Genomic DNA, 12,344 nt, shown 5'->3' on the forward strand with positions numbered 1-12,344 from the left:
CTGGAAGCTGTAATAGACGATATGCCTCAAATCTGTAACCTTTGCTTTATTTTACTGGCATCCTCTAACTGGATTTTATGAGAAGTACTCAAAAATGGGTGTCTGCCTAAAATCTCCTCGTTAAGAATTTCAACCACTGACAACAAGCTGTTCTGGCCTTAATTATAAGCTCACAGCAAAGAAGCCTAGAAGACTCCACTGTCGGCATGTACCCCATGCAATTCAGAATTTAATTTGCTAAGACAGAATCTACTTTTTCTAAAACTATGAGAAAGGTAGCTTTTCAGCTCTGATGTTCACAGACTAGTGCAGTCACAATACAGGCTCCATGCAAACAGTGGTTTGCAAACTGAGACAACCTATGGAATGCATCCTTCCTACTCTTCCTATTTTCCATTTTCTTGTTGGCCTGAATCATGGTTTAGAGTGATATTTTTATCAACGCTAATCATGCTTCAACCAAGCCAGGTACCCTTCAACCAAGGTTTACAAGTGCATCAAACCCTGATTCCAATGGAACCTCTGGTTAGCCATGGCTAGTACGGCTAACCACAGTCAGTTTCCATCCAGCCCCGCAAATAATTTATGAAATTAAGTATATATGCTTACTTTGCATGCTGTGAAATGGTAGGTAGCCCTACCACCACCACCACCCCACTTGAAGCCTTGCTGAGGAACACTAGTAGAAAACCAGTCAGGCAGTTCGTTCTTCTTCTCCCCACCCCCAATTCATTATTACATTTTTATCCCACCTTCCCTTTAAGAAGTTTTAGGGAGCCATGCATTGCCAGTCCCACGCTTTTATCCTCCCAACAACTCTGCAAGGTAGGGTAGACTAATAGATTGCGAGATCTCCCAGTGAATATAATAATAATTTGTTATTTATACCCCACCCATCTGGCTGGGTTTCCCCAGCCACTCTGGGCGGCTTCCAACAAAGTATTAAAATACAGTGGTCTGTTAAACATTAAAAGCTTCCCTAAACAGGGCTGCCTTCAGATGTCTTCTAAAAGTCTGGTAGTTGTTCTTCTCTCTGACATCTGGTGGGAGGGCGTTCCACAGGGCGGGTGCCACTACCAAGAAGGCCCTCTGCCTGGTTCCCTGTAACTTGGCTTCTCGCAGTGAGGGAACCGCCAGAAGGCCTTCAGAGCTGGATCTCAGTGTCCAGGTAAAACAATGGGGGTGGAGACACTCCTTCAGGTATACTGGACCAAGGCCATTTAGGGCTTTAAAGGTCAGCACCAACACTTTGAATTGTGCTCGTAAATGTACTGGGAGCCAATGTAGAACTTTCAAGTGAGTTTCATGACCAAGTGGGGTTTTGAACCCATGACTCCTTGGTCACTCTGTCTACTTCAGCACACATGTACTTGTGTCCTGAGAATCAAGGCTTTAAACCATGTAAATGGGGGGACATGGTTTTGCTGAAGTCATGGTATGCAGCAAATCTAGTGGATACAAAATAAGGAGGGGTGGGTTTCTTCCTGTCCATTCAGCTCTCTGAATGGAACAGAACAAACCTGATAAACTTGCCCAGCAGGAAAAGCATAATGCGAGGTCTTTGCATTACTGCATTCCCTAAAGCGACACAAAGAAATAAAGAATCTTGCAGGTCATATTCCAAGATCCACAGGAACATATTAAAAGCCTCACAAGTGTAACCAGAGCTACAGAAAAGCAGGCTCAGGCAGGAAAAGAAGCACCTGTAGCAGCTGCAAAAAAATAAAAATAAAACCCCCTTGCCTGCAGCAACTTGAGAGCAGAATAGCTGTGTGCGTGTTTGGTTTGCTTGCTTTATTAGATAAAGAACACTGCGCACTGGCAGCTGGAGGCACTGTTCTCTGCATACAGCATAAAACGTGGACAATGGAGTAGCCATTAATCCTGGAGCAGGGCTTTCCACGTGGCTGCCCCCCTTTTGCCCCAATACCTGCACCTTCTGGAAACAACAGAAGATATTTTTTGTTCCCAGTCAAAGAAATGGGTCTTAACCACGAGTGTCTGCTTTCCTAGGGTTTCAGTCTTGTTTTAAATGTATTTGCTGATTTTGTGTTTAATAATCTCATATGTAAATTGCCTTGAGACGGCTGTTCAGAAGGTGATTAATAAATGGATGATAGTAGCTGATGGGGGACAGGAATCTTACTGTGTTCCCAGCCTATTTGTGGGCTCCCATAAACATTCCCACTGTGAGAATAGAACACTGGACCTTTTCACAATGTGCATCACCTTGATATAGGTTTATGATATGGTGGCATAGAATAGGGATACCTCTACATATTAAACACGCTTGGCTAAAGAACCTTAATCTTTAGCTCTTGGCTAAAGCTCTTGGAGCACGGGGGAGGGAAGAATTCTACCGACAGAAGACAATTCTGCTGAATCCCATACCTGGTGTGCATCTCCGGAGGGTACAATGTAGGCTTGGATCGGTTCTGGAACATATTTGGAGTTTCTCATTGCTTGTCGAAGCAGATGAAGCAGCTCTGTAGTCTTCTTGGGAGCCATATTCCTATTTGGAATTATATAATTTTTTTTAAAAAAAGTCTGAGAGTCCTGTGGATTTCATACCTAAATATTTCAAATATGTAAAAGAAACTCCATGGTTTCCAACCAGAACCTGCAAGTGAACTCTCTTTCTCCTCCCTCCCGTTCTTCTCCCACAGGCAACTTTACTGTAGTAAAGTTTGACCCCCACCCGCACTCGGCCAACTTCCAGGACCCTGCATTTGTAATGATGAATCTCTTGGCAGTGGATGCCTCATGAGTGGCAGATTGGAGGAAGTACTGTGCATGGGAAACTTTAGGAAACGAAGCACAGCAGATGCTCTGAGGCATGTGAGAAGGGCAAGGACATCGAACAGGAAGGAAGCAATTCACAAGCTGCTGCTGCTCTCAGTTGTGGGGAATGTTCCTAGAGCTTCTCAATGCTTCCTATGTGCCATCGTATTATAATTTACTGCCAAGGACAGTCAGTAGGTTCCACAATCCCTCCTTTCTCAGCAACACGCTTCCCAAGGGAAATAAAACGTTTCATTTTTCCAAGTTTGGATCTGGCAGCCCTACCCTTGCAACTTTCCATGTCTCCTTCCCAAAATCCAAGTAAGTGTGGTGTAGTGGTTAGTATCTTGGGCTACGATGTGGGGAACTGGCAGTTCAAATCCCCGACCAGCCATGAACCTTTGGTCAGCCACTATCTCTCAACCGAACCTCCTTTATAGGATTGTTGTGATGATAAAATGGGGAGGGAGGAAACATGTGCACTGCCCTGTGGTTCCATGGAGGAAAAGCAAGATATAAACAAAATAAATAGAGAAATAAGAAACATGGCTTGTTGGGGGAGTGTATTTAGATAAGACGAGCATAATAATATTCTTTGGGCAATTCATGTGTCACAGATCACAGATCACCCAGAGCTACCATCTTACTGGAAGATATGTCTATATTTTTATTAATTTTTATAAAATTCATACCCTGTCTCTCATCATAGATGATCTGGCAGGTGTAAAACCCTTTCTTTCTAGTTATCATTATCATTTATTTATATGCCACTTAATGCCAAAACAGTCTTGGGTCGGTTATCCCAGAAAGCAGCACACGTTGATCATCTCTATCCCAGGTTACAATTCAGGATTACAACCCTTTTTGGCACCATTTGTGCATTCCCAAATGACTCCATTACCCAGAAGACTCGGGTTATTTTGGACTATTCCAGTGCTGGTGGAATATTTGCTATACAAAATCATGCAGGTCCATCTGCAGATTAACCTGGGCTCACATCTACATTATTAATTTGGCACTCACAAAGAACAGTGGATGCTCATTCAGATATGTCAATTAACATCTGAAACGGGGGAAAGGGGAAACTGGCACATACAATAAGCAACTTCACACTGGAATTGGCCCTGAATCAGCAGCTACTGAGTCACTAATATTCATTCAGCACAACACAGAAGCTACAAGATCATACTTCTAATTAGGAACATACCATCTGGTCAGGGTGGGTTACCATTTTCCAAAAGGGACCAAGATTCTATCTTTGGAAGAGCTATTCTGTGGAACAATGTTCAATGAGTGCAGGGTTGTTTTTTATTCCAACATTGTGATGGGGGCGGGGGGAACTGTGCCAGTGGAAATTTGTTTTTCTTTACACCACTTAAAGAAAGTGGAGCTCTTTTGGAATAAGTTCAACCACACTATAGCCCACTACCATATCACCAATTTACTGAATCCCTCCATGGGGATTCTATTGGAACTTGCAGCTTGCCTTGGCATGAGGGCATGAAGCCATTGCTGATTGACGACAATGGCTGGTGCCCATCGGGATCCATAGGGCAGAAAACAGAGAGGCCATCAGTAAATGGCGAGTAGAGCCAACTAATTCTAGTTTTGCCCCCCAATTTTCCCCTGTTGAGTTCTACAAAGGCCGATTGAGGGGGAGGGGCTGGCATAAGAACAGACTGCTGGATCAGGCCAATGGTCCATCTAGTCCAGCCTCCTATACTCACAGTAGCCGTCCAGATGCCAACAGGCAGGATCTGAGCACAAGAGAACTCTCCCCTCCTACAGTTTCCAACCAGAGCATAGCCATCATGGCCTAGCAGCCACTGGTAGCCCTATCCTCCATGAATCTGTCCAGTCCTCTTTTAAAGCTATCTGAGTTGCCGGTCATCACTGCCTCTGAGGGGAGAGTGAGTTGCAAAGGTTATCTATGCACTGTGCAAAGTGTTTTCTTTTATCTGTCCTGAACCTTCCAACATTTGGCCTCATTGGATGTCTAGCGTTGTGAAAGAGGGAGCGAAACGTTTCTCTATCCACTTCCTCTGCGCCGTGTATAAATGTATGAACATCTATCATGTCTCCTCCTCTCTGCCTTTTCTCTAAACTAAGTAGTAGAAAAAGAAGAGTTTGGATTTGATATCCCGCTTTATCACTACCCTAAGGAGTCTCAAAGCGGCTAACATTCTCCTTTCCCTTCCTCCCCCACAACAAAAACTCTGTGAGGTGAGTGGGGCTGAGAGACTTCAGAGAAGTGTGACTGGCCCAGGGTCACCCAGCAGCTGCATGTGGAGGAGCGGAGACGCGAACCCGGTTCACCAGATTACGAGTCCACCACTCTTAACCACTACACCACACTGTAGTCACAAAGGCCGCATCCTTTCCCCACAGGAGAGTCGCTTGATCATTTTGGATGCCTTTCCTTAACTCTTTCCAACTGCGCAATATTCTTTTTTTGGTGAGGACAATATGCTTTTTGAGGACTGTTTGTAATAAGGAAGGCAAGCAAGTGGGACTGCTGAGGACACTGTTGGATGAGGCAGTGTCTCATTTGCCCTAATGGACCGGCCTCCTCTGTCGATAGAAATTCAATAACAGATGGCCTTGCCTGCATGTCACCAGGCCACCATCTTCCATAGCCATTGATTAGCCACTAAAATAGAAAGGGCCTTCAGCAGCCAAAGCCCAGTATTAAAAATGGGGTATGCTTGCTGCATGCTAACCCTCAGCAAGAGTACGGCACGTGGCCAATAAATGTGACTGAAGTGAAATTGTGAAGCAAAAATCAGACCAAGGCATTTAACTTCAATTGTCCAACCAGAAAGGAGGATTTGGGATCAAAAGGCAATGACATACTCCAAAACTGTGATCTTGACATAGCAAGGTCTGAAACAACTTGACAACTGAAACAACTGTAATGCGTGACAGAAGCTTTTTAAAAAAAAATAGTTCAGGAGTGCACACAAGTAACAAATTTGCTCTTATTAGCCCACTTTTGTGGGTATTTTTAAAAGCACATCTGCTTTGGGGAGGAAAGGTATCCCATTAAAAATCAAGTGTAAGTACTATGAGGCTGGACCTAGTTCCTGTGCTAATGCATTCACAGTTGCAACGCTTCAAAAATGTCACAAGCATTTCTCCAGTGTGGTTCGCTTTTGAGAGCCAAAGTGCATGTGACACTGGGAGACCTGTAATCAGATCTCCTGTGTTTTTCCCAAAGGTAAAAGTTCCGTATTTTTCGCACCATAACACGCACCTGACCATAACATCCACATAGTTTTTAGAGGAGGAAAACAAGAAAAAAAATATTCTAAACGAAACAGTGGATGTATGGTTTTTGTGGTTCATGCTATGGCCACAGACATGTGATCTGACGGTGAGTTTGGGGTAGCCCAATACAAAAATCCTGAGGATCCATGTGGATCCGTGCTTTGTAACCACGTTTTTGCACCACTGCGGCCCCAGGCAACAGTGGGTGCGTGATTTTTTTGGTGCAAGCTGTAGCCATGGACATGCTATGTGATCTGATGGTGAATTTGGGGTGACCCAGTGCAAAAATCCTGAGGATCCATGTGGATCCGTGCTTTGTAACCACATTTTAAGTGGGGAGGGAAGGAAAAGCACTCAAGGGACAAGGAACACGCGTGGGGTGGGTGGAGAAGGATGCTGTTAATAATGCAGAAGAGGGGTATAAGAGGAGAAGGCTCCTCTCCTCTCCCGCTTTGCTCCTTTAAAGAAGCAGGCTCTCTGTCCCTCTCTCCTCCCCACTGAGCGGCTCTTCTCCCACTTTGCTGTTTCAAAGCGAGCCACGGAGGAGGGAAGGAAGGGGAACCATGGATCCTCTGCTCATGACTGCAGCAGATCCCCCTGCCATCCCCTTACTTTCAAGGAGGAAAAAAGTGAGTGTTATGGTGCTAAAAATACGGTAGATGAATGGGGGGGGGGTTTGAAATGGACAGAAAGCAGGACTAGGAGAAGGGGTTAACCCCCCCCCCCAAAGACACATATATCTTTTCCAATCTAAACTTCTGTCCCTTGAAAAGCTGTGGTGCAAAAGCTAATAATAATTAAGAAAGAGCAAACTGTCGCTCCAACACTGTAATGAAAATATTGCCAGGAGAGTGTGCACGTTGTCTCCCACAGGGCAAATAGCTTTAGATGAGGCAGTTCTGATCAGGAAAATCCCCTGCCTCGCCAGCACTGTTTTCCCAATCCAATGCTTTCCTCTTCCCACCCCCGCCCCAGCTGCTTTTAACAGTGTGTGTCATGTCACACATTTAGTTTATTCCTGAGTCTCTAGCCCACTTGTCTGTAAAATATCTTTATGAGACAGGTCACTGTCTCAGAACTTCCTGAAAAGCCTCTGGTGGCCTGTCTAGCCAATACTGTATTATTCATACTGTCCTAAACCAGCTCCTTATATCCTTATTGCCAAGACAAAATTCTACTGCCAAAAAAACCTTCTTAATACCACAGTTAAAAAAAAACAATAAAAAAACCACAGCAATGAGGACTAGAAGGTTTATATCTAACTAAAACAGTTAGATTCCTCACAGGGTTCCTCACAGCCTGCAAATCACTCTCTCACTTTAGATCTGCCCAGTTCCACAAGTCCTCACTTATGTTTCCCTATATTAGCTTCCCTCTTAAAGAAATCAGTCTTAAGGAAACAAGTCCTTCAGAACTCAAGGGAATGTATCTCACAATATTAAGCTGTTTTGCTCTCTTTTTTTTCTAAATAAAGAAACCGTTAGAGAACTAAGCAGTAACAATTTTACTTTTTCCATGGATAGCTAAGTACATTTTGGTTTTGTTTTAAAAAAGAAACTTATTCATTTTCATTTTATCTGTGTTGTGTGCCTCATTCCTGACTTGAGAAGACCAGACCTCCAAACTGTGTGTCCATAAGATCTTTGGCACAGTCCTACTCTAGCAAAACAAAAGGGGGGGCTGCTCTTTTTCTCCTCCCTTCTATTTTCCTTGGGTGGTCATTTATCCAATTTCACTAGATTCCCAATGGTGCCATTTACCTCCACCACTTTGACAACACTAAATTATAGGCAAGGAGTAAGTTTTAATTCTTTCCCTGCTATCATCTGCCCCTGTGGTATTCAAAGACAAACAAAGCTGGAATTAAATGACATTTTCTCATCAGTGTAAAATACCGCCTCAGTTTAAAGGACAGAACCACAGTCTATACATGCCCCCCCCAAAAAAAATACCTGTCCTGGTTAGTCCTTCCTTGGAATCCTGGGTTCCCCAGCTTTGGACAGCACAAACACTATTCAGCTCCTTCCTTGCTCTTCATTGACTCAGCAGTGCCTGACAAAGCAAAGGGCAAAACTTCAAAGGTACAGAGGCTTTTTGCCACAATAACCCTTCCCTTCCCACAGTGGTTAATCTCAAGCAGCGATCCTTGCAGCGATAGGATTGTTCTAGTTGCAGTTCACAACACCAGAACAGAAAGCATTGTGCCATAGTGGAGGGGAGAGGGCTGCACTTAGATCTGGGCTCAAACCAGTCAGCTGGCTCAAGGTCGTGTGAAACTTGATGATTTTTATCATAATCATCATCATTAAACTCCAGCAGGCTCCAGGGTGGGTTACCACAATTTACAATTTGAAACTCAAAACAGATTACAACCAGAGGATTAGGGTGGGCCCTTTAATCACACAAGTCAGGGCTCAAAGGCCAGGGTAAAGAAATGAAAGTTGTATAGCGAAGAAGCCAGGCACACGTCTGTGGGAAAGGAATTCGACAATTTAGGGGCTGCCACAGAGGATACCCCCCTCCCAGGCCATCACACACAGACACACACCCAAACTTCTGAGGGAGGTAGAACTCCCAAGAGGGATGCCCCTTCCTCACAGAGCTGCTATGAAGATACACAAGATGGTTCCATTTATGTTGCTCTGAACAGCTTGATAAAAAGGTAAAGAGACCCCTGACCATTAGGTCCAGTCGTGGCCGACTCTGGGGTTGCAGCGCTCATCTCGCTTCATTGGCCGAGGGAGCCGGCATACAGCTTCCGGGTCATGTGGCCAGCATGACTAAGCCACTTCTGGCGAACCAGAGCAGCGCACGAAAACGCTGTTTACCTTCCCGCCAGAGCGGTACCTATTTATCTTCTTGCACTTTGATGTGCTTTCAGACTGCTAGGTTGGTGGAAGGATCCAAATTGTGATAAATGTCAGCAAGGTCCAGGCCATATGTAATCAGTTTAGACTTTAATTCTGGAATGGCTACAGATTAGAAAACATAACAGGGGACGGCAACACTTGTAAGGAGGACAAAGTACATTGTAGTTATGTGCACACATGTGAGCTGTTGGGGGCGGGCAGGAGTACAAGAAGTTGCTCATTCAGTTGCAGGAGAATGTACCAACAAGTGCTGACTTGGCGTTCTGTCTGTAGGAAGAACTTCAAAAAAGAAACGAGCCATTTCCCAGGGGCAGAATTTGCACCCCGGGCTCTCACACCATAACCACATTTAAATGGCTGCAAAGAACACATTTCCTTTCTTTATCAGGCCTTTCCTACATGGGGCTCAGGATGACTTACAAGGGCCTCCCCACAAAAGCAACACCCTCAAAGGAAGGTGCCTTGGTTAAAAGATTGGGTCATCCAGCTCAGTAATGTTTTCATCTGACTTGCAGTGATTCTTCAGATGTTTGGGCAGGACTTTCCCTCCAGGCCTATAGCTGAACCTGATCTTTTCTACATGTCAGGAACATCCTCTATCATTGAGCTACAGCTCTTTGTCCTGCGGTGCAAGTTAGGCTGAGGAAGTGGCTGGCACACAACCACCCCGGGAGTTTTGCGAGACTTGAACCTGGATCTCTCCAGTCTTAGTCCAGTGCTCTAACCATTATGCCACATAGACTAACTAAGCTAAAATAGCAGTGCGCCTGTTTAATTTGTGTACTCTGCTTTTTTATTAAAAACCATCCAAGCTGTTTTCAACAAGAATATAACTAATCAAACCAAAATAATCAAGACTTTGGTTTTATTATTTATATTCTTAATTGTTAGGGGTTTCCTGCTTTGTGGGTAGGGTTGGACTAGATGATCTTCATGGTCCCTTCCAACTCTACAATTCTACTATTCTAACCAACTGAATACAATAGAATAAATAGTACTGTAGCTAAAAATAGCCCTACACACTGATATTATTTCTGTATTTTATTTATTTATCTACCTATTGACTGCCTTTGTATACCCGCAATGAAATGTAACATACTAAATGGGGTGGAAGGGAGGCCTATAAATGAGTAATAACAGAAATAAGGGTCAAAAGACACAAACGCCACAAAAAGCAGGGTTTTTTTCTGGTGGCATCTTCAGGAGCTGGTGAAATGAGCTCTCTGTTCATAGCTTCTCCTCTTCCAACTTCCCTCAGGGTCCACTGAGGGTCTTTAAGTAGCCCCTGGGAAAATAAGTTCTCCACAAAATATGCAGAGTAAATAAAATAGCTTATTTATGAAACTGTTACTATGGCTGCTACATGGGCATTCAGGAAATGGGTCCCCAGGACTGTACATTAGAGAGTTCTACCATTAAAACACGTTCTGTTCTGGCCTACATAAGCAACTTACAGTCCAACCATACACACGTTTCTTCAGAAATAAATCCCACTAAGCTCAATATGTTTCAAGAGGCAGGTGTTCACAGGATTTTAGCTAGAGGCATATAGCTTTTCACTGAACAACCTGACTTTGGAGGTCCACTACTTCAGGGAACTCTGTGAAGTACCTGGCGCCCTGAGTTTAGAAGTGCTGACTTCATACAAGCCAAGTGTTGTTTTTTCTTGTTAGAAGACTAGTTGAGGAATACAAAACCAATGCTAGAATACAGTGTGTGGTCAGTATGTCTAAAATTCTGTTTGCTTCTCAGGTGCATACACACCTGAAATCCTGCATTATAACCGTGGGAGAACAGCTTCTTTTTTTTCTTTCTTGTTGCTCATTATTGTAAAAGAAAAGAAAGCTTCTCATCTGGCCCGTCAGTCATACTCAAATGCAGTTTCAGTTTCATTAATAAAACAATTGTTCTTAAGAGAGAGCTCATATTTTCCTTCTGGCTCCATCAGCTGCTTTTAAAAAAAACATTTCCTAACAAGTGAAAGCACACACAGCAACATTTGAGGGGGGGGATTTTTTCCCCAGGAAGTCCCATATATCCGTTGAAGGCTGGGGTCCTATTGCATATTTGCTATGGAATAAGCCCCAGTGAACCTATGGGGATTTCCTTCTCAATGAAAATACACTGGATCCGATAGATGCACACCACGCCACACTCCTACATATGCATGCACACACTTAATAAGTCTGGTCTGCATCTGATGAAATGAGCTGTGCTCCAAGGAAGCGAAAACGTGCTGCTCTTTTAAGATGCCACAAGACTCTTCGTTTGGGCTTTGCGCAGAGATCAGGGGAAAATTAAAGCCTAGCCATTTTCTTCTCAGCCTGGAATGCTTTATTTTATTAGTTTATCTCAGATTGCTGGAAAGCCGGGTCCTCTGTTTCCCAGAGGTCCCCTGCAATGCATCAAGCTGCAGTTTCCGCGTCCCTTCTTTTCCCCTGCCCTCCTCCCGGGCGCGCCACCCCGTTTGTACCCAGCGGCCATCCTGGCCCTTCGGATCGCTCACCTGGCCGCCTCTACTGTTTTGCCTCCCTCACTTCAGCGCTTCCGGGAGGCTGCCATGCAAATCTGACGTCTCCAAGCCCCGTGAGCCACCGAGGCCGGGGAAAGGGAAGGGGCGGAGCAACCTCCGCTTCCGCGCCAGTGACGTCGCGGCGGCGGCGGCGGCTCCCATTCATCCTCTCCGCCCGCAGGAGGGAAGGCAGGCAGGAAGGGAGCTTCTCTTGGCTCTGGCATTCTGAGCTTCTTCAGTTATTAGCTGGTGTGCGAGGCAGAAGGAAAGAAAAGTCGCCCGGGGAAATTATTTTAGCCATTTCATAAGATCTAACACACCGCTTGATATTTAACACCCCTCAAAGCCGCTTACCAAAAAAAAAAAGATAAATACAATTTTGTTATAAATGGATAATTTTAGTTATTTATTACCAGCGCTTTTTTTCTTAAAAAAAATTTTTTTAGGGGCACTCTCATTTTGACTCAAGAAAATCACCGTTTTATAGTTCAAGTCGGGGAAAACAAATACAGTAAATGGACAAAAGTACAAAGATTCACAAAATGTTTAGGGGTATGTGTACCCCCAGAAAAAAGCACTGTTTATTACTATATGTAATACATGGGCATAGCCAGGATTTTTATTAGGCCTTTTGTTAGGGGAGGCGCAGAACCTCAGTTTGCTATGTATTTTTAATGATTTTGGGGGGCAGCTGCCCCTCCCTGCTCCCCCCTTGGCTACACCCATGATATAATGCACCGCTCTTCATCTGAGGAATGCAGGGAGATTTGCACTGTAAAAGCACAAAAATACACAAAAGTATCTAGCAGACAATCACCGCCCCCACAAACACAGTTTTAGAGGCCATTGATTGTTTCATTAGCCCAAGGTTTGGGGGAAGAATGTTTTCAGCTTGCGCCTAATGATAAGTAATG

The 12,344-nt window shown here is 44.3% G+C and overlaps 1 protein-coding gene across 1 annotated transcript in view; it reads right to left on the bottom strand.

Moving 5' to 3' along the window:
- The window catches only part of XPNPEP1 (X-prolyl aminopeptidase 1), a 35,135-nt gene extending 23,587 nt beyond the window's left edge, over window positions 1-11,548 (bottom strand). Inside the window, exons 1-3 of the mRNA XM_081912112.1 lie at window positions 11,425-11,548; window positions 8,001-8,100; window positions 2,392-2,512 (exon numbers count right to left, since the gene is read on the bottom strand). Of these exons, the coding sequence (XP_081768238.1) occupies window positions 2,392-2,508 (117 nt within the window). The 5' untranslated portion in view covers window positions 2,509-2,512; window positions 8,001-8,100; window positions 11,425-11,548. The remainder of the gene's footprint in view (window positions 1-2,391; window positions 2,513-8,000; window positions 8,101-11,424) is intronic.
- Window positions 11,549-12,344: the final 796 nt, after the last annotated feature.

Source organism: Podarcis melisellensis (genome assembly GCF_964234715.1).
Source record: "Podarcis melisellensis genome assembly, chromosome: 5".
NCBI classification, from domain to species: Eukaryota; Metazoa; Chordata; class Lepidosauria; order Squamata; family Lacertidae; genus Podarcis; species Podarcis melisellensis.